Source organism: Trypanosoma cruzi, genomic scaffold (assembly GCF_000209065.1).
Source record: "Trypanosoma cruzi strain CL Brener 1047053516663 genomic scaffold, whole genome shotgun sequence".
Classification (NCBI taxonomy): domain Eukaryota; phylum Euglenozoa; class Kinetoplastea; order Trypanosomatida; family Trypanosomatidae; genus Trypanosoma; species Trypanosoma cruzi.
In genome coordinates this window covers 63,598-85,080 of record NW_001849354.1, presented here as the reverse complement: position 1 = coordinate 85,080, position 21,483 = coordinate 63,598, and the positions used below count along the sequence as shown (strand labels likewise).

At 53.8% G+C, this 21,483-nt stretch overlaps 5 protein-coding genes and 2 pseudogenes across 5 annotated transcripts, besides 19 other annotated features; 2 read left to right on the top strand and 5 right to left on the bottom strand.

Moving 5' to 3' along the window:
• Positions 1-6,910: a sequence feature (areas not merged during assembly with more than two copies in the genome that could not be assigned to a particular haplotype).
• On the bottom strand, positions 1,737-2,588 carry Tc00.1047053508109.70 (annotated as a pseudogene).
• Positions 4,321-4,414: a sequence feature (T-rich).
• On the bottom strand, positions 4,489-7,275 carry Tc00.1047053508109.60 (trans-sialidase, putative; the record flags this gene model as incomplete). The annotated part of the gene is made up of 1 exon (XM_805290.1): positions 4,489-7,275. One exon carries the CDS (start codon positions 7,273-7,275, stop codon positions 4,489-4,491), a length of 2,787 nt encoding a protein of 928 aa, XP_810383.1.
• Positions 6,911-7,681: a sequence feature (heterozygous, Esmeraldo-like haplotype).
• Positions 7,682-10,927: a sequence feature (areas not merged during assembly with more than two copies in the genome that could not be assigned to a particular haplotype).
• Positions 8,241-10,964, bottom strand: Tc00.1047053508109.50 (annotated as a pseudogene).
• Positions 10,928-11,671: a sequence feature (haploid, Esmeraldo-like haplotype).
• Positions 11,644-11,681: a sequence feature (AT_rich).
• Positions 11,672-13,627: a sequence feature (heterozygous, non-Esmeraldo-like haplotype).
• Positions 11,941-12,930, bottom strand: Tc00.1047053508109.30 (mucin-associated surface protein (MASP), putative; the record flags this gene model as incomplete). The annotated part of the gene is made up of 1 exon (XM_805289.1): positions 11,941-12,930. The coding sequence occupies one exon, from the start codon at positions 12,928-12,930 to the stop codon at positions 11,941-11,943; it is 990 nt and encodes a 329-aa protein (XP_810382.1).
• Tc00.1047053508109.20 (mucin TcMUCII, putative) lies at positions 13,479-14,081 on the bottom strand (the record flags this gene model as incomplete). Its single annotated transcript, XM_805288.1, has 1 exon — positions 13,479-14,081. One exon carries the CDS (start codon positions 14,079-14,081, stop codon positions 13,479-13,481), a length of 603 nt encoding a protein of 200 aa, XP_810381.1.
• Positions 13,628-15,121: a sequence feature (areas not merged during assembly with more than two copies in the genome that could not be assigned to a particular haplotype).
• Positions 14,698-14,725: a microsatellite.
• Positions 15,122-15,757: a sequence feature (haploid, Esmeraldo-like haplotype).
• Positions 15,642-15,731: a microsatellite.
• Positions 15,758-16,663: a sequence feature (areas not merged during assembly with more than two copies in the genome that could not be assigned to a particular haplotype).
• Positions 16,664-17,567: a sequence feature (heterozygous, Esmeraldo-like haplotype).
• Positions 17,568-18,254: a sequence feature (areas not merged during assembly with more than two copies in the genome that could not be assigned to a particular haplotype).
• Positions 18,255-20,680: a sequence feature (haploid, Esmeraldo-like haplotype).
• Tc00.1047053508109.14 (mucin TcMUCII, putative) lies at positions 19,494-20,141 on the top strand (the record flags this gene model as incomplete). The annotated part of the gene is made up of 1 exon (XM_805291.1): positions 19,494-20,141. The coding sequence occupies one exon, from the start codon at positions 19,494-19,496 to the stop codon at positions 20,139-20,141; it is 648 nt and encodes a 215-aa protein (XP_810384.1).
• Positions 19,889-19,966: a microsatellite.
• Positions 20,227-21,162, top strand: Tc00.1047053508109.10 (mucin-associated surface protein (MASP), putative; the record flags this gene model as incomplete). The annotated part of the gene is made up of 1 exon (XM_805287.1): positions 20,227-21,162. One exon carries the CDS (start codon positions 20,227-20,229, stop codon positions 21,160-21,162), a length of 936 nt encoding a protein of 311 aa, XP_810380.1.
• Positions 20,419-20,442: a microsatellite.
• Positions 20,681-21,483: a sequence feature (areas not merged during assembly with more than two copies in the genome that could not be assigned to a particular haplotype).
• Positions 20,822-20,987: a microsatellite.

Genomic DNA, 21,483 nt, shown 5'->3' with positions numbered 1-21,483 from the left:
GTTGTTTGGTGTCCAGTGTGTGAACACGCAAACAGATAGTGACAGAGAGTGCCTCTGACTCCCACCATTCACAATCGGAAACAAAAATTTGGACCACAACGTGTGATGCAGCGGCCGCTCGAAAACGATCAGCCGAGTGCAGCACCCGTGTGGGCAAGAGCTCGCGAAATTCCTCCAAGCAGCGGATAGTTCAGGGTTGTTTGGTGTCCAGTGTGTGAACACGCAAACAGATATTGACAGAGAGTGCCTCTGACTCCCACCATTCACAATCGGAAACAAAAATTTGGACCACAACGTGTGATGCAGCAGCCGCTCGAAAACGATCAGCCGAGTGCAGCACCCGTGTGGGCAAGAGCTCGCGAAATTCCTCCAAGCAGCGGATAGTTCAGGGTTGTTTGGTGTCCAGTGTGTGAACACGCAAACAGATATTGACAGAGAGTGCCTCTGACTCCCACCATTCACAATCGGAAACAAAAATTTGGACCACAACGTGTGATGCAGCAGCCGCTCGAAAACGATCAGCCGAGTGCAGCACCCGTGTGGGCAAGAGCTCGCGAAATTCCTCCAAGCAGCGGATAGTTCAGGGTTGTTTGGTGTCCAGTGTGTGAACACGCAAACAGATATTGACAGAGAGTGCCTCTGACTCCCACCATTCACAATCGGAAACAAAAATTTGGACCACAACGTGTGATGCAGCAGCCGCTCGAAAACGATCAGCCGAGTGCAGCACCCGTGTGGGCAAGAGCTCGCGAAATTCCTCCAAGCAGCGGATAATTCAGGGTTGTTTGGTGTCCAGTGTGTGAACACGCAAACAGATATTGACAGAGAGTGCCTCTGACTCCCACCATTCACAATCGGAAACAAAAATTTGGACCACAACGTGTGATGCACTGGTCGGTGTCGTTGGTGAGGGATGGGTGGCACGACCGAAGCAGTGGCTGATTGTGATTCGCAGGGCGCGTGCGGGCCTGTCGAAGAGTGGTCAGGAGTCGCATCGTACCTGCGCACAAAGTCGTGATTCGATGCCCGACGTCTGCCTGGACACCAGGGATGTTTTTTTTTTTTTTCTGTTACACCGACGAGCGCTTGTTGTGCGATGTGCGCGACTTCCTTCTTACTCCTGGACTTTCCTTCAATACAGTCGCTTCACTGCAGTGAGGAGGCCCACGTGCCAGGCATTGGCGCAGTCCTTCGGGAGGGATCGTGGCATGACGGCATCAGCGTCCGCTGTCACGCTGCGTGGGATTCCGCAGCGTCATGAGGAAAATGTGGAGTCAGCTGTACGACCTCAATCCTCCAGCGAAAGCGGCACGGCACAAATCTCCTCGCTGACGTCGTCGTGCACCGCCAGCGGGCCAAGGCAGAGCGACTCCATCGCCGAGAGGGAGCCTGTGGCGGCAGGAACTCGTGTGGGCGATTGGGATGCTGCTGCCAGGCGGGGAACTGGGAAGTGTCCGTGGCCATGCTCAGTGACAGGACACTCCGCTCGGCAGGAGCATGCAAGGCTGCCGGCAGCTGTGCGGTGAAGCCTCACAGGGAGCGCGGCTGTCCGGGGAGTCAAGTGGCATTGCAGCGAATCCAGACGCATGCTCAGCGAGAGGCGACAAGCCGTCCGTCCAGCGGCCTGCGTCATATGATCCCAGGGAGGTGCAGGCCGTTTCAAGGGCCGATCGTCTGACACCGTCCAGGGCGTCAAGTGGCGCGCCGTGGCTGGAAGACGGCCACCCCTCTGCAGCTCACAGTGCCCAGACAACAATGCGGTGCTCAGCATGAGGGGCGCGGATGTGGTGCGGGGAGATCTCCATGTGGCTGCGGACGCGTCGCATTTCCTTGAGGACGGCATCTCCCGGCAGCGGAATACTCGTCACTGCATTCCCATTTATCGACCAAAGCATGGTTTCCAAGCAGATTGCGCCACGCACGTCCTCAATATATCAATGAAATGTGAGGCGTTCCTGCTGTGTGGGTGCGCGAAACCCAATGAACCTCCGCAGCGGTGCTAGATTGGCTGCCAGGTGGACAGAAGTATCCTTCGTTGTTGCGCGTGGGCCGAGCGATGCCGTGCAGCTGTCGCGGTGCCGCACTTCCAGGATGTGGAGGTGAGCGGGGGCCGGACACGGAGCGGTTGCCTCGACACCGTGCTGCAACGCACTGTGGATGCACCCAACCAGAAGGACCGCAAGGTGTTGCTGGGACGCCCCAGCTCCGCACCCAGCCGCAGTTGATGGCGGCGTGGCACGGTCTGCTGTGCAGCGGCGGCGACGTGCACACCAAAATTGAGGTGTCGATCAATCGCATTGCCGAGCAGGCGCACGGGGTGGGACTTGACGCGTGGCTTCCCACCGCCCAGACGATGGTCGGCCGTGTCCTCCTCAGACCGTCAGCGTGAAACGATGCAGAACAGAGCGGCACCGCTCCTGTCGGCGCTGATCCTCAGGCAGTGCTCGGCAGCCCATGTGGCCACAAGTGACACGGCAGCTTGCTTTGCCGCAGCACAGGCACGGATGTCTGCACCCAAGGCAACAAGCGTGCGGTCGGCAACGTGCATGAACGCCGACGCAAAGTGAATGCTGTCCAGTCGGTTTCATGCATGACAACGACGGCATGTTTTCGTCGTGGCAGCATGCCTGCCTGTCGCGGGATGTCGTCCTCCGTCCCTGCAGTCTACAATACCAAAGGGTGGTCCAAGTCCATGTAAACTGGTGGACGTCCAGTGGGAGACACGCAGTACGCATTGCACAGTCACGTCGGGAAACAAGACGTGGCGGCCGCTGATCCACGTTGCCTGTGCCGGGTCGTGGGATAGCTCAATCTCCATGCCGCTTGGGGTGGCGGCGAAGTCCTCTCCTGCCGTCGTTGATCGTGAGCAACCGTCCCGCAGCTCATCGTGTGAATTAGTTTCGCACGCGATGGGCGCTGCAGGACAAGGGCGACGAATGTTGCTCGCAAGGTGAGCAGCGTGAGCAGTTTCCGGGAAAGGCTGCAGAGGTTCACCACGTACATTCTGGAGCTGGCCGGTGGGCACACGCGGAGGGCGGTGGTCTCCACGCAGTTGGTGCCAGGGAGCGACAGGGGCTCGCACGGCAAGGTGTGGCGCACCAAGAGGGCCACGCCACCGGCACGCCCACTGCACGTCTGGTGGAAGAAACTGCGGCCAATGAGCCCCGTCGCTGGGCACTCTGGTGCCTGCACTCCTGCAGAAGAACCATGCCGAGATGGTGCTACGCCAGTCGGACAGAAAGGGCAATTCTGAAGAGCGAAGGGCCTGAAGTTCTGAGCTGCCAGACAACTACGAGGCCATCCTCATCGGGGCTGCTGCTCTTGCGGACACCACCGCAGCGGGTGATGCCGTCAGAGTGACCGCAATGAAACGACTGTGCGGTTCTGTCAGTCGGGCTGCAGGCAAACCGCCTCGCCGCTCCACAACCGAAAGTGCGTGGGACCTTCTCGAGGGGTGGCGCCGTCGTGGTCCCCATCACGCTCGCAGCAATGCCCTGCTGCAATCACTCCAACAGTGAGACAAGAAAGAGTGTGTGGACGTGTGCTGAGAACACAGCGACTTTCATCGCCGGAGGAGGCCATCGTGGCACCGTCCGTCACGCGTCAGCATACCGAGCAACGCATGCACCGAGCAACGCAAATACAGAGGGGAAGAGAAGAATGACCCCAAGAGCAGGCAGCGCCCTCACGCATGGCGGGCATCGTGCAGCCGCGACAGCCGGCCCCAAGCGGAATGCAAAAAGGCTTCCCGCCGTCGCCAACAAATTCTTTCAGAGCACCGTGCAACTAGTTAAGTCTGTGTGCGTGTGCGCTGGAAAAGCAGAGAAAAAGAGAAGCACAGGGAGGCACATCAGCACAGCAAGAGGCACAGCTGGAGAGCAGCGATGCATGCGGTACGGCACAACCTCAACAATCACACGCGGTGGCAGCACACACCATCCACAAAAACAAAAAGAAGAAAACAAAACAAAAAAACACGGCGGCAGGGTGTGGCTGTGTGTGTGTGTGGCGCTGCGGGTGTCTGCCAGCCCCGGCCGCAAAAAAGAAACAAAACAAGAGGGAAAGAAATGTGTGCTCCGCCCCACAGGCCCTCGTCTCACGCCCACACGTCACGGCTCCCTCAGCGCGCCGTTCGTCGCGGCCCCTCCTCATGCGTGCAGCAGGCGAGGCGCACAGGGCCGTCGTCATGAGCGTGTCGGTGGGTGTGCGAGTGGAGCAGTTGGGCGGGAACACACGGCACCCCTCGCAGGAAGAGTGCAGCAATAAACAATTAAAAGAGGGAAGAGTAGAAAAAAAGAAAAAACGTCCACAGTGATTGCCACAAAAGTAAAAAAAAAAAAAAAGAATTTTAAAACAAGAAAAGAAGCAAAAATTAAAATAAATTTAAAATACGCACAAAAAAAAAGTAAAAGTATCAGAGATATTCTTTCCAGAGACAGTAATTCTGTGGGGAGGGCGCAAGTGTCCCACGCGGCTGCCAGTCACTCCTCACAGAGCCGCAAACCCCCACAGTCCCAACAGAAGCAGCAGCGATGGCAGCAGTCCGCTCTCACGCATGGTGCCGGCATCGCTGTTATTCACCTGCGACAAATTTCCAAGGCTGCTGCTGAGCGCCGTAGCATTTACGTCCCCGTCCTGTGGATGGACCTCTTCCTTCTGCGCATCCGTTCCTCCCGCCGTCTCCCCATACCCACCAGAGCTCACGCTCACCTCAGTTGTATCTGCGGGGTCAACTTGCTTCTTGCCAGTAGCGGTAGGAGTGTTTGCATCTGCTGTGGCGGGAGTCCCCGCAGGAGTTTGGGGTGGTCCATCCCCCGGCACCGTATCTCCAGCTTCCGCTCCCACCGTTTGGTCATCATTGGATGAAGAACCGCCATCCACATTTTTTTTTCCACCGGAAAATATTCCTGACGACAGCTGGTTTGCGGATTGCTCTTTTCCTGAGGAAGTCGTTACAGTGGACACCGCTGATGTGGATGCACTGCCACCGCCCACACCCTCATCTTCATTCAACAATTTAAGATCCGACAGCGGCTGCCCGTCAGAAGGAGATTGCAACAATGTTCCTTGCGCACTTCCACCTACCGGAGGTGGAATGGGGAGTTTATTCGGGTTGAGAGCGTCAATCTCTGCGGAAATCAACGGGCGGTTGTACAGCAGGACGTTCGTCACCGTCACAGACACTTCTTCTTCGCTCCCTGCGCCGCCTGCACTGCGTTCGTCCCCTCCAATGAAGAAGTGTGATATCACCTTCGAATCCGCAGTTTCCAATGCACATTGTTCATCCCCACCCACAGGCTGACCATCAACGTACGCCGAGCCCTGGCTGCCGTTCTGCAGCACAATGGCCAATTGGTGTTTTTTCCCTGGCTCCCAAGGGCTGCTGAGCTCCTCAGACCTTTTGTCACCACACAGTAGAATCCATTTCGTTTCTTTGTTGTTGTACGACAGTCCCAGGAGTACAGTCTTCCCATTATCATTCATCTTCACACCCATCAATGGATTGTCTCCTTTCGGCACCTTGTGGATGGACACCGTCGCCACAAGAGTGAAGTTGCAGTTCGCAAAGTGGTACAGCTGATTCTCCCCCTGCTTGCCAACGGGCCACTGCGCCCACGCTCCCTGGAAAGTCACACCGCCTTCATGCAATGTTGCCTTCTTACCCCCAACATCATTCTCCTTTACTGTGGCGTTCACGCCGAGGTACTCGTCCCTCCATGTGCCATCAGAGAACTTGCCGGACAAAAAGCCAACCAGCCCATCCGTGATCTTAACAGCGCCGCAGGCAGTGCCAGATGAGGTGTCCTCCGTAGCGCTTGAAGTGGGGCAAAGCTTGGAGACACGTTCGTCTGCTTCCTTCCAGGTCGTCAGCACCTCCTTCACCCGCTGCAGCTGCGCTGTCAGAAGCGCAGAGACCATACCGAGTGATGCTGTATCCTCACCGCCCTCCTTCTTCTTCTCGTACAGTGCAATCAACTCCTCCTTAGTTTCACCCTCAGCACTTCTGTACAACAGGGAACTGGCGGCAACGTCATCATCACCGGATACCGGCCCAATATCAACAATGTGCGCATTGTCCGTCAGCCAAAGATGGAGTTTACCCTTTTTCTTGCCGTCCTTCTCGGAATACACCGGCAGAGTAACGAGCATCACATTCCTCTTATCACTATCAACACCGTCAATCGTCGCTGTGATTAACCCGCTTGTAACGCCCTTCTCATGTCGCTTTTGTTTGTTGCCCCACACGCGCGAGAGTGTTCCGAGTGCCTCCGTCCACGATTCCCCCTTGTCACCGATTTCGTACACCCTGCGGCGGCCATCATCACACGCTGTCATCATCATGAGTTTTTCCTTCCACTCCACGACGGAGGGATCACCGCAGCCATCGGCAGACATCCCCTTCGACAGCTTCCAACTCTTAGTGTCCTTCAAGGAGTATATGATCAGCGAAACGGTTTTCACATCTTTCTCCTCCTTCTTCTCCTTCTTTTTCGTGGCTTCCACGGGGAAAAAAAAAGTGCCGTCCTTCAACTTGACACCCGATCCACCGCCAAGAATCAGCTGTGACAGGGATTTGTGTTCCTCGCCTATAGTGCACGGGAGACCGTCAGTATCGTTCCAACGAATTTTTTTCTCGGCTTCATCACCACCGACGTTTCCTTTTACCAGCAATATTCCCGATTTGGTCTTCTCGCTCGTAGCCTTACATTCAGCGACATCTCCATGGCTGTGTTTTCCAACAAGCATGTAAATCTTACCTCCCTCCACAACTGCTGTTGGTCGGCTCACATCTACTCTCCTCTCCTCCTCTGGGGAGGTACCTTCCTCCAGAACTTGTGTATCCTTTTTGGCATCCTTCAGCACTTCCTTCGGTTCGTTACCTTTTCCCATCGTGAGTAGTTGGGATGCAATCCCAGAAAAGCCGCTGTTTCCATCCTTCTTGCACTGCGCCTCGGCAACGGCAAATACGTCATTCCCCACTTTTAGAAGGCCGGGAACACCCAGTGATTCCACAACTTCCTTATCATTCGTGATGCCCGTCCATTCAAAATTTGGAATAGTTGAATGCTCCTCATCGGAGGTCACAGCTCCAGTGCCACAGCACATCATCATAACGACAAGGAGAAGCAGCACCGCGGAAGTAAACACATGCCGGGACATGTTGGGCCTCTGCGGCTCACTCTCTCTTCCTTCCCTCATCTTTCCGCTGGATCCGGTCACGCGGCGACGGTTGTGTGTGCGGGGTGCCTTCACAGCAGCAACACGTGAGAGCATATAAATATGTGTGTGTGTGGGCGGTGTGTTTGCTGTTGGTCCTTTAAGAGTCTTCGAATTTCACAGTAGCGTTTGTTTGCTTTCCTTCCTAGCGTGTCTGTGTTCAAGAGGCGGAGAGGAGCACAGCGACAGCGGCAACACATCAGGCACGTCCGTGGGGAGCAGAGCAGAGCACCCACGCGGAGAGCGGGACACAAGAGAATCCGGAAGGAACAGCGCGGAGCACAATCGCCCTCACACACACACACACACCATCGCAGTGCTGTCAGTCCGCGCATGGGAGGATTCGGCCCTCCACACAACAAACGCGCGCACCGCCCGCATTCACCCACAATGGGCGAGGAAAAGAGACACACCGCCACCGTCTCCAGTTCAATCCCACGGCCAACGGGATACGAACACAGCCCGCTGCCGGCACACAACGCACACGGAGCAAGCAACCACCCAAAGAGCCACACGCGGAAGCGGATCCTTATCCATCCACGACGCGGCGCCTCACTCCATGCAGCCACACGGTGTGCACCATTTCATCAATACAACCTATTCGTCGTCCATCCCTTAAAAATGCTTCTGTTAGTGATGAGCCTTAGAGCACAATAGAAGAAAATGGGCAATGCAGTGGTACTGCGACAGCGCCAAACACAATGATTCCCTCATACCGGGGCAGTTTTCCAATTATGCCTCGTATACACACACACAATCAGCATACTATATGAAAATCACCCAATGTTTTTCACCAGAAAACAAACAACCCCACTCCCTCCCTAATTTCTTTCTGCCACTGTTAAGTTCGATAGCGTTGGACAGTTCTGAAATCTGTGTGATATACTGCCGTCTGGTGCGGGTGCACCCGCACCGTAGCCACACAAGTATCCAAAAACATATAAATCCCATAATATTTTTTTTTACCAGAAATCAAAAACTGCCCCTTTCCCAATTCGTTTTCCCATTTCAACAGTTCTTCTTCACTTCGGAGTGCCTCGTCTCTTCAAAAGTCTCTGGATGATATTGACACCTGATACTGGCGCACCTTTTCCTTCCAGAACGCCGCAATCTCTCGGTTTTCACCGTCGCCCAAAGTATTGGAATTGACGACATCACATCTCTGCCATTCCTTCGTCGGCCTGTATATCTCGTGCTGCACATAAATAATCTCCCACAACATGTCTCGGGATAACTCCTCCCAATCATCAAAATATGCCGCCAGACACTCAGTGAACTGCCTCACGGTGCTGGTTGTGGTGCTTACTTGCCGTAGACATCCGCAGCCCAACCAGCGTCATTGGATTTGAGTCCACAAAGAAAAAGCCGTCCACCAGCGGAAAGTGTTGGACCTTCGGTTCATACAGCACCCAGTGGTCCATAGCAACCGGATTGGAAAGACGTTCCGGTGGCGGTAGAACCTCTTTTCTGGTGAAGCTCGTGTCTGAGTGCTCTTTCAGCACACAGCTGTGTGGCTCACGTCGTCCTGGTGGCCTCAGTTCCTCAATTTTAAGTCTTACCGCACGCAGGAAATCCCCATTCAAAAATGCGGATACGGCATACTTTTCAATAAGATATGGTGGGACATAATCCCAGAACCTCAAAACAAGGAAGATAAAATTGAAGTGCTTCCTTTCATTTTCCAACCGGGACAATGTTTTGCTTTCTACGTAGGGAAATGTCAGTACATTCAAAGACAGTTCAATGTTGTATCTTTGTCGTATTTGGACAACCCTTACAAGCTTTTGAAACAAGTCGCTGTTGTTGGACAATCAACAATATCCAAAATACAAGTAACGCTCGAATGTCAAAGCGTTCATCCCATCTACAGCCTGTTGACACGCGTTAATGCGGTCATCAGATGCCTGTTTGCCAAAAATGAAGCGGAGAATTGGCCCCACTTTATTCATGCAACCATTCACCTCCTTCCAGTATTTCGCTTGCTCCTGCGGAATTTGATTGCGCTTTATCCAAGAGCACATTGCCTTCACATCGTTTTCTTCGGGACAATTAATTATGAATTCTTCCGCTCCCATTTGCTTCGCCCATCATTCGTAGTTGTTTATGTTCGGTGGTGTCACCACAATCATGCCCCATCCCCGGCAAGGCAAACCAGTAAACGGTTCATGACCCTTCAATGCCACGTCGTAGATAATATACCCCTTCACCCCACGCCGAGACAAGCCGTCCATAATACGAAGGATACTGCCCTCACTCATGTACACTGACACCGTTTTTGCGATTTTGTCAAACAGAAATGTTCGATTCCCAATAAAGTACGCAACCATTGGGAGCTGCTCCGCATCGTAGTGCAGCAGCTGGTAGAGGAGGTACGAGCCGGCATTCATCGACTTCCCCATCCCGGGCGTCCCAATCAACACACTCCGGTCAGTCGTAAAGTAGTCCCCACCGTCAGTGTTGAACCACTCGGTTAAATCCCTTTTGACGATCTTCCACACTCGCTCCACCTCACAGTTCACGTAGCAGTCACGAATGGAGTCCTCCTCCTTCCACGAGTACGGCCATCCCTTGTCCGAGGTGAGCACCGTCAGCCTGAGACGTGGTGCATCGGGTTCCTCCACATCGTCATTCCTTTCGAGGGTGTCGCCAACTGCCTTGTACTTCCATGACTGCGGTGGTTTCCCCTCCCTCACTTCCATTCCCGTCCCCTCGCCGCCAGGAACTTCCACGACATGGCTCCACCTCGAATTGTACACAGACTCGTAGCATCCCTCCAGTTTCATCGGTGCGCTCTTCGTCATTGGGCTCATCGATTCAATGACGGCCGCATCCAAAAACTGTTTAGTGATGCGTTCAACACTTGCTTTTACCTCCGCAGCAGCTTCTGACCACTCAAATAGTTTGTGTACACCATTCTCGTAAAGCTTGCGTATATCCTCATCAAAAACCATTTCATTCCATACGGCAATATCCATTCTCGCATAATAAACTGATGCCTGTATTTTGACCAATACTCACGCATCACGGATATACTTCGAGGGTTCCCTGAAAAACTTCTTCAACAAGACATTCCGATTGGCGCGCAAAATGCCCCAGCCGCACAATTTCAACGCAAGAAAATCATTCAGCTTTATGTCCATGAAGCGAGGACTACCTTTAAACAGTACATCTTCGATATTAGTGGAAATAGTAAATTCTAGTTCTCGTTGCTGCCATGCTCTTCCTCTTGCCTCAAGCATTTTTTCTTTCAGTACTTGGGTGAGAACTTTGTTTAGTTTTTCCCTTGCAAAAAGAGCGACCGTAGCCTTTCTTCCAAAATCCCTCCATTCTTCAAGAATGAACACGCCTTCTCCTTCAAGCTTAGTAGTAGCCTCCAATAGTATTCTCCTCCCTTCTAGCTTTTGGTACTCTGTTAAATTATGAATCTCATCAAAAAGCTGCTGGTCTTGTACGTAATCATCCGGCTTATGGAAAAACACCTCCATCGTAACATTGTGGTCTTCATCAACGGCTGCCCCGCCGCCAACATAATCCCAAAGGAAATCATTGAGCATCATGTTGGCCATTCCAGTGCTTCCCTCCAGCAGGATGTCCTTTACTGTGCTGCTCATGGTCCACTCTGGTCGCCGCGCCTCCTCCACTCTTATTTGTGTCGCAGCGGGTTGACCTGTGATACCCTCCAACTCCGGCCTCGCTCTCCTCCGAATATCTCCCTGCGGCACAGCAGACGCTTGATTTCCAGGCATTGCTTCTCCTTGTTTTCTTGGATGAATTGAGTTAAAGCTGATTACTGAACAACAAACAAGAGAGGAATAAGAAAGAAAATAGTCACAGGAATGACGGGCAGCCACAACAAGAGTGCCACACGCGCGGTGTGACGGCACTGTACTCGATGCACGAGGACCACCGCAACGACGGCAAGTAGGTGCCATCCACCCAGCACAGTGTTGGTGAGAGCCAACAACAACGTGGTGGGCACGGAGGGTTCGCTCACGCATTCCGCTCCCCACGGTCTCACACACCCATCAAATATAAAAAAAACACGGCGGCAGGGCGTGGCTGTGTGTGTGTGTGTAGCGCTGCGGGTGTCTGCCCGCCCTGGCCGCAAAAAAGAAAACAAAACAAGAGGGAAAGAAATGTGTGCTCCGCCCCACAGGCCCTCGTCGCACGCCCACACGTCACGGCTCCCTCAGCGCGCCGTTCGTCGCGGCCCCTCCTCATGCGTGCAGCAGGCGAGGCGCACAGGGCCGTCGTCATGAGCGTGTCGGTGGGTGTGCGAGTGGAGCAGTTGGGCGGGAAACACACGGCACCCCTCGCAGGAAGAGTGCAGCAAGAAACAATTAAAAAAGGGAAGAGTAGAAAAAACGAAAAAAACGTCCATAGTGATTGCCCCCAAAAAGCAAAAAAAGAGAAGGGATGGGGGAGATAATTAAAAAAAGGATTAAAAATATATATATATTAAAGAAAACAAGAAAAAAGAATGTTAAAAACAGTTACGGTGCTCCGCCCATGCAGCCAGGCAGGACGGCAGCGGTGCGTGTGGTGCAAAAGAGAGCACCAACGGGCATGCATGGGTGTGCATGCAATACATACAATGGGCACATTATGTGTGTGCTTCGTGGGGTGAGGTGAGGGCGAGAGTCCATGCAAGGGGACACACACAGAGAGTGAGGGAAAGACGAGTGTGTGTGCGGGCGGTGCATGGCGCTCTCTCCCTCACTCTCACGCGGCCACCACCGCAGCAGCAGCCGCACACACAACAACAAGAAGAAGAAGCAAAAGAGGGGAGGTGGTGTGGGAGACCGCGGTGCTGCCGTCAGCGTCGCCAGACGTCACCGTGGCGGTTTTTATACCCGCAACTTGGAGCGTTCTTTCCTTCGGTTTATTTTTTTTATTTTCCTCTTGATTTTCTTCTGTCCCGGCAACATCGGATTCCGGTGCATTGTTCGGAGTATCTTCTCCAGTGCTCTTGTCCGTTTCGTTATCATCATTATCGCTGACAACCGTGGGTGTTGGTGTGGTTGATTCGGCTTGACTGTTAGATGGTTCATCCTGCTCGGTGTCTGTGTCTGTGTCAGTGTCCTCCTCTTCCGAATCTTTTGTGGGCTCCGTGTTTACTGAGCCTTCCTCTGAATTTGGCACCGGCACTTCCTCTGCGTTGGTGGGTTGTCCTTTCAGTGGAGGTGATGGTGATACTTTTGTTGGTTTTGCTGGTGGATCCGCCAGAGGTGTTCCCGGTAGTGGTGTCGGTACCTCTTCCGGTGTCTTTCTCAATTCTTCTTCTTCGTCTTTCGGTGCTTCTGGAACTGATACTTTCACTGAATTTACCGCAGCAGACGACAGGTTGGTTTGTGGTTTTGGGCAATCAGCAACATCATCTGGTTTTCCAGCGTACTCTTTGCAAATACCCTCAACTTTGGGGTCTTTATTTTCCATGACAGTCGTACCGTAAAAAGCGCTGCAAAGCGCCCTCATCGCATCATGCACACAACAATTCACGGCTAACTTTTTTAAACCCACATTCTTCTCATACGGATTTTCCACCTCGCATTCGTTCCTCAACATTTCCTGCCAATTTAGGAACAAATACTCAGGCCAAACACTTTGGGCACGGGCAGCATCAGGCGCCGACGACACCACCACCGCAGGACCGCACCACAGCACGCAGAGGGCACACACCAGCAGCACACGGCCAGTCATCATCATCGCCATCACTCCTGTCACTTGCGTGCAGCCTTCAGCACAAACTAACTCCCCGTCAACGCAGAGTGAAAGGCAAAAGAAAAGACACGGCACAGTAAAAAACACCGCCGGCAGCACGCGTTTCATGAGAAATATTGAACCAATGAAAGTGCAAAAGACGCACAACACCCTGTCAAAATTTAACAACAAGAAAAACACACAAAAAAGGGGAAACAAAAAATGCAAACACGCAGCAATAAAGTAAAATAGTAAAACAGTAAAAAAACAAGAAACAAAAACCTGCACACAAATGTCTCCAGTGCGCATGCAACTAAACTCAACGGCACGTCCACGCAAACAGTTGCATGCATGTCGTGCATATGAGTGTGACTGAGACGCGTTCAAAGTGGCGGATGTGGGGGCAACGCGGAGCACACAGCAGGGCAGCGGAAGCAAATGAAGCAAAACACAATCAATAGTTTATCCTCTTTACATCGGACCACAGTAGACGCACACAAGTCCCCGCGGTTGAGTGCTGGCACGCACAGCCCGCATACACCTCTTCAGCCCAGAGCGGTTTACGCCAGCGCGGATGCGGCGAGCAGCAGCGGGGTACACACCCACGCAGAGCTGCTGAGGGTGCCGTCGATTTCGCGAAGACGTGACGGTGCGTGGGTGGTCGTCGTGGTTGGTACTTTTGTATTCATCGCCGTATTACTTGGTGCCTCTGTGGTTGTAGTTGTCGTCGTAGTTGTTGTGGTCGTCGTATTTGGTGTCTGTACCTTATCCTTTTTATTAGTTTTGGACTCTTCCGTATTATGCTCCGTATTTTTTTCTACCGTATTATCGGGAATATCCGTTGAACGTGGCAGATCGTTGTTCCCACCTCCTGGCAATGAATGACCAGGCGCTCCTATTTTATCTTGTGTAATGGACTGTCCACCTAGCGTCTTTACCGCAACGACCAAACCTGCTTGAGATGCCGCACCGACACTACCCGGTTCCAAAACTGTAGGGGTAGTTGAAACTGAAGAAATTTTCCCCGGAGCTGGCTCCTTTAGCGGTGTTGGGGGTACATCGGGGGCATCTTTTTCCGAAACAACCGATGTCGTGAAGGCACACGGACAGCAGCACAGGGCGAGCACCAACAGGGCGCACAGCAACCGGCACGTCATCATCATCGTGAGTGTGGTCGTTCATTGGTGTGGAGCTAATCTGCACAGTGAGGGACATGGAGAGCAACAGGGGAGAAGAGAGGTGCGGCAGACACACACACAGAGGGCACACCACATGAGGAGAGGGCAGCAGCCAGGCATGCACCGTGCGCCGCACACCACGCACGACACACACTCCAATCCACGGCAACAGGCACACACACACACACAGCCCTGCCGCAACACCAACACACAGATGGAAGAGGGAGAAGCAAACAGGAGCGGCACGCAAGACTCCACCGCATGCACATACGGCGAGAGCGGTCCGTCGTGTCTTCACCCCTCACGGAGGGCACGCAAACACAAAAAAAAAGGTGCAGTGCAAACAGCAAAGTAACAATAAAAAAGGAATGATCCCCGCACACCACGTGGATCTTTGATCCACGGGAAGTGCAGCCAATATTCATCACAAAAACAATTCAGTTGCCTTCGGCCTCCGTTCATATTCAGCGCACACCACTTCATGCAGGCGCGGTCACCACCGCAGCAGCCGCACACGCAAAAAATAAGCGCAGGGAATGGAATAAATCAAGCAACCATTTATTTGTGTTTCTTTTTGGAGGGTGGCAGATGTCTGCATGCGTTTTGTTTTTTTTGTTTTTTTTTTTTTTGCAGAGGGTAAACCTTCATGCCTGGGTCGTGTGTTGAGGATTTCTGCAGGGTGCACAATTATGTTTTTTCCCTCTTGTGAATGTTTCTTGCGTTGGTGCAGCCAATAATTCGGTTTGTGTTGTTCCTGCTTTTCGCTGGTAAAGTGCCGCAGTAGATGTTTGTGTTTCCTTTCGTTGCTGTGGCACCTGATTCCTCACCGTTTATTGCGGTGGAAATAAAAATATGTGAGTGGACTCCCACACACCAGAACGCACCTTCGCTCCTATTTATTGGTGCATGGAAGGGCATGTGTGTTTGGTGGTGTCTCGTCCATATATTTTGTGGGTGTACATTCTCCTGCAGGCTGAGGGCGGGACGACGCTCCGTCGCGGTGCACTTCCCTCGCATGCCGCCCACTGTGATTCAGCATGCATCACCCCCTCACATACTCCGTGGTGCCACACCGCTGATATTATTGCAGCCGCTGTGATTCCGCATATTTCACGCATTTCATTGTGCCACAATACATCCGCTCGTGTGACCGCCGCATCCAAACCGCGGTGCCCAACACCGTGAGCGGCAGTCCACATCCTTGCATGTCCCAACGCAGTGGTGTTTGACTGTCAGCCAGGCGTCAGACAACAAGAGAGTCTTGTGCTGGCAGTACAACACACGGAGCTGCAGTGAATGACTCGGGCGGGGACGCATCTATTCGTCGCAAAGCAGTGAAAAGGAGTCGGGCAAAATAACGCCGGCTGCATTCACGACACCATATCCACAGCCAAAGCATGCGACACGATGTGTGTTTCACTGGTGCTGTGAAATGCCTGCAGACGAAGTCAGTAGTGGAGGCACAGCACCCATGATCAGCGGACAGACATTAATCGGCATGGGAGGCCACAAGAGGTAGAAACAACGCCAGCAGCAGGAGCAGCCCTCTCTCTCTCTCTCTCTCTCTCTCTCTCTCTCTCTCTCTCTCTCTCTCTCTCTCTCTCTCTCTCTCTCTCTCTCTCTCTCTCTCTCTCTGTTGCCTCCGAGAAGTAAATATTCCACCAGCCACAGCTGACTGTGCCATCGTGACACTCCATGCACGTCGTGGCAGCGCCAACACATCCTGCTCCCTGCTGCGCCTCAAAAGATGCCTCAATCCGTCCACTAAGTGCATCGGTGTGGGCCGTGCCTCGGCTGTTCGTGAGGACCACAATGATGTGAGGGTCACCGAGTCGCAGCATGTTTGTTGTGACGTTGTTGCATGGCACCTGCACACACACACGCAGCGCCTGCATCCCTCCCTTTTGTGTCCTCCCTCTGCCGGAGTGGCCACACACACGGGCAGCACCAAAATCATTTCACCCTCGACGATCCAAAATCAACACCGACATCCCTCGCGACGCAAAGATCTCAACTGCCAGCACGGGCTTCCTGTCGCACTGCCATCGACGCTGAAACACGGCACAGTGCACGCACTTATTTTCCTCGTGTGCAGTCAGCCGTTTGGTTCACATATTCTTCGGTGGGCTGACGTCCACAAAAGCACGCCACAAAAGGCCACTGTGGTCGCACACGCTCTTGCGACGAGCGTCTGTGTGTGCATGGATCCGCTGCTCACACGTGCTGGCAGGCAGCCTGCTGCCGGTGCCCTCGTGCCAGTTCATCGGCTCCAGCACGGAAAAGAGAAAACGGCCTATTCCCGATGCACTTATTCCCACCAGCAGCACCAACACGCTGGTCGCCAGCCGTCATTCCTCGGCACATCCAGGAATGCTGAAAAGTGACGTGGAACTGTCAGCCAGCAATGCCACAACCCCCGCACGCATGTCGGCTCCACCAGAGAAGACACACAAATTACAAACAACACCCTCCACATGTTTTTCGAACATCATTCCGGCACACCGCGACACGCCAAAGAGAAGTATTCGTCACTCCAATGCACCTCCCCACACAATCACATAGTCCATGCACCACGCACGGCAGCAACCCACACGCGGTCAAACAAATGTTCTTCGGATCAGTATTATCCACGTGCTGCGGTGGGAAGTAAACAAAAGAGAAGAGCTGCCAAACCCCAAAAGAGTGCCACGACCGGCCGCAAGCCAACGGAACCCAGCCACTCAAAAGTATTCAGTTCTAATGCCCTCAACCTCCCACTTTCTTCCACAAAAGCCCCAAGAGAATGAAACCAAGCACTCCAACAAATAAAGTCGATGTGCAACACCAAAAGAAGCCGCAGTGCATTCTGCTGTCATCCGGGACCGTTGATGATGCCTTCACGGTGACAGACACCAATCCTTTGTTCTAAACGACGCTGTGTGCCTGCAACGTGTCCTTTGGAAACGCGTCCCTCACCAGCACCAGAGACGCTCACGAGCCGTCATCACGCAGCACAATGGGAATGAAACAAAAATTCTTTAACCAGACCAAAATGCAGACAGTGCCGCTTCGCCATCCGCGACTGGTCGCAGGATATTGGGCGTCCCTTCACACCATGCGTTCCATTCTGGCCGGATGCATCCACAGTGTGTCGCAGCACGGCGGCGAGGCAATCGCATCGTGTCCGGCCCCCACTCATCTCCACAGCCTGGAAGTGCGGCACCGCGACAGCTGCACGGCATCGCTCGGCCCACGCGCAACAACGAAGGATACTTCTGTCCACCTGGCAGCCAATCCAGCACCGCTGCGGAGGATCATTGGGTTTCGCGCACCCACACAGCAAGAACGCCTCACATTTCATTGATATATTGAGGACGTGCGTGGCGCAATCTGCTTGGAAACCATGCTTTATTCGATAAATGGGAATGCAGTGACGAGTATTCCGCTGCCGGGAGATGCCGTCCTCAAGGAAATGCGACGCGTCCGCAGCCACATGGAGATCTCCCCGCACCACATCCGCCCCTCATGCTGAGCACCGCATTGTTGTCTGGGCACTGTGAGCTGCAGAGGGGTGGCCGTCTTCCAGCCACGGCAAGCCCAAGACGCCCTGGACGGTGTCAGACGATCGGCCCTTGAAGCGGCCTGCGCCTCTCTGGGACCATATGACGCAGGCCGCTGGACGGACGGCTTGTCGCCTCTCGCTGAGCATCCATCTGGATCCGCTGCAATGCCACTTGACTCCCCGGACAGCCGCGCTCCCTGTGGGCTTCACCGCACAGCTGCTGGCAGCCTTGCATGCTCCTGCCGAGCGGAGTGTCCTGCCACTGAGCATGGCCTCAGACGCTTCCCAGTTCCCCGTCTGGCAGCATCCCAATCGCCCACACGAGTTCCTGCCGCCACAGACTCCCTCTCGGCGATGGAGTCGCTCTGCCTTGGCCCGCTGGCGGTGCACGACGACGTCAGCGAGGAGATTTGTGCCGTGCCGCTTTCGCTGGAGGATTGAGGTCGTACAGCTGACTCCACATTTTCCTCATGGCACTGCGGAATCCCACGCAGCGTGACAGCGGACGCTGATGCCGTCATGCCACGATCCCTCCCGAAGGACTGCGTCGATGCCTGGCACGTGGGCTTCCTCACTGCAGTGAAGCGACTGTACTGAAGGAAAGTCCAGGAGTAAGAAGGAAGTCGCGCACATCGCACAACAAGCGCTCGTCGGTGTAACAAAAAAAAAAAAAAAACATCCCTGGTGTCCAAGCAGACGTCGGGCATCGAATCACGACTTTGTGCGCAGGTACGATGCGACTCCTGACCACTCTTCGACGGACCTGCACGCGCCCTGCGGATTACAATTAACTCCTGTGTCGGTGGTGCCTTCCTTTCTTTACTGAGGAGATCGGCCCGCCTCTGCCTCCGCCGGAACCTCTTCCAGACGTGAGCGCCGCAAATTTTTGCCGACCAGCGAGCGACGGATTGACGTCCTCCTGCCCAACCTGCGGCAGAGTTCACTTGTCCGTCCACAGTATGAGGGCACATGCCCGACGTGCTCAGCCTGGCGTTATAATAGTTTGCGAGGGCCTCCCATGCGGATGCCACGATGGCGCCACCGTCTTCTTAACAGACGTCTTGCGCGCAGGTCGCCACCGAAAATGCCAAGCATGCCAGCAGGCAAGACACGCAGGAAGCACAAACGCGGGCACTCGAGGTGGACCGGCGCTTCCGCCACCGCCTCGTAACAGACGCCACGGGCTGCTGATCCCCGACGGACCACGGGAGACTCCGCTTCATCCACTGTGGGAATGCCCTCGTTGTTGGGAATTGGGACTGCGACTGTGTGGGACCGCCCCAGCCCGCACGACGGCCCGTTTGCGACGGAATACTTGCCACTTTTGTACGGACGGCCCTTGCGCTACTCACTCGTTATTGTCGCAGCATACAACCAAAACAAGATAACAAGCTGCTTTGTGATGAATATTGGCTGCACTTCCCCTGGACCAACAATCCGCGTGGTGTGCGGGGATCTCTTCTCTTTCTATTGTTACTTTCCTTTTGTGTTGCTGTGGGCGCTGCACTTCCTCCTGTGTGTGTGCGCACCCTCCGTGAGGGGTGCAGACACGACGGACCGCTCTCGCCGTATGTGCATGCGGTGGAGCCTTGTGTGCCGCTCCTGTTTGCTTCTCCCTCTTCCATCTGTGTGTTGGTCTTGCGGCAGGGCTGTGTGTGTGTGTGTGTGCCTGTTGCCGTGGATTGGAGTGTGTGTCGTGCGTGGTGTGCGGCGCACGGTGCATGCCTGGCTGCTGCCCTCTCCTCACGTGGTTTGCCCTCTGTGTGTGTGTCTGCTGCACCTCTCGTCTCCTCTGTTGCTCTCCATGTCCCTCACTGTGCAGATTAGCTCCACACGAATGGACGACCACACTCACGATGATGATGACGTGCCGTCTGCTGTGCGCCCTGTTGGTGCTCGCCCTGTGCTGCTGCCCCTCCGTTTGCGTGATGGCGAGTGAAGTTAATGATGCCCCCAGAACTGACCCCGCTGTGCCAAAGGCATCACGGTTACAGGAACCAGGCAAAAAAGAAGAGATATCAGGCAGAAAGGAAAAGGACCCATTCATAATTGATGAGGAAATAGTTGCTTCGGACGGTAGAGATAACAGAAAAGATTTGCCAACCGGTGGGTCCTCCAACAATCAAGGTGCTTCAGGTGTGTCGGGTCAGTCACAGTTACAAAGTCCTGGAGTTCTGCTACAGCTACCTACTGCACCAACCGTTGCGTCAGGGGCACAAAGTGGGCCGATTGTACCCGAAAAAGAAGAAAAGAAGACGACTGCATCAAAGACCACGACGACCACAACCACAAAGGCACCAACTACGACTACCAAAACAACGACAACGACCGCCGCGCCAGAGGCAACAAGTGATGCGGCCAACAGTGCAGAAGTACCAACCACGACGACCACCCGCACACCGTCACGTCTTCGCGAAGTCGACGGCAGCCTCAGCAGCTCTGCGTGGGTGTGTGCGCTGCTGCTGCTGCCGTTTGTTACGGTGCGGCGGCTGTTTGTGTTGTAGTGACCGTGTCTTTCTTTTTTTGCTTTTTCTCTCTATTGACGGGGTGTTAGTCTGTGCTGAGGGCTACACGCAAGTGAAAGGAGTGATGGCGATGATGATGACTGGCCGTGTGCTGCTGGTGTGTGCCCTCTGCGTGCTGTGGTGCGGTGCTGCGGTGGTAGCCAATGGTGATACCGATGATCTTGGTACTGGCAGGGACGACAAGAATGCGGAACATTTATCTTCTTCAGATCTGAGTTTACCAGTGAGGCAAGGAGAAACAACGGCAGCAGCAGCGGGAGGAGGAGGAGGAGGAGGAGGATCTACAAACTCACAGGAAGGGAAGGAAGCTTCGATGCCAAACACGGACATACGTGTCCCACAAGAGCAGGAAGTGAAGTTAGATGCCGGTCCACGCAAACCAACTGGGAATGAATATGAAAATAAAGGGCCGACGGAAGCTGGAGCTGACACGAGAAATCAACCAGCACCTCCTCCTCCACTATCACTATCAGAAGAAGGAGAAGAAGATGAACTAAAAAAAGCAAAACAAGACCAGGATAGTCCAGTCGAACACGAATCTACACAAAATAATAAAGTATTACAAAAAGAAGAACCGGGACATGAACTGAGCACCCAAAACCCACTGCCACAAGAACAACACACGTTCAAACAACTTCAAGTGAAACAAGAACGCGGAAAAGAAAAACAACGATCAGGACAACTGGAACAACGAGAACATCGAGAAGAACTAAAAGATCAGCAAGAAATACAGGAAAAACAAGATGAAGAAAGCATAAAACATGAAGAAGAACAACAGCAACAAAAAGATGAAATACAAGATCAACAACATCAACAGCATGAACATCCCACAGAGAACGAAGAGGAATCCGCAAAGGATGAAAACGCTGTTCGCACAAATGTCACCGCAAATAAAGACGACAGCGACAGCAGCACCGCGGTCTCCCACACCACCTCCCCTCTTTTGCTTCTTCTTCTTGTTGTTGCGTGTGCGGCTGCTGCTGCGGTGGTGGCCGCGTGAGAGTGAGTGAGAGAGCGCCATGCACCGCCCGCACACACACTCGTCTTTCACTCACTCTCTGTGTGCGTGTCCCCTTGCATGGACTCTCGCCCTCACCTCATCCCACGAGGCACACAAATAATGTGCCCATTGTATATATTGCATGCACACCCATGCAGGCCCGTTGGTGCTCTCTTTTGCACGACACGCACCGCTGCCGTCCTGCCTGGCTGCATGGGCGGAGCACCGTAACTGTTTCTGTTTTGTTTTTATTGCATTGAGTGGGCGACCTCTCTCTCTCTCTCTCCCTGTGTGTGTGTTTTGCTTTACGGGAGCAATGAG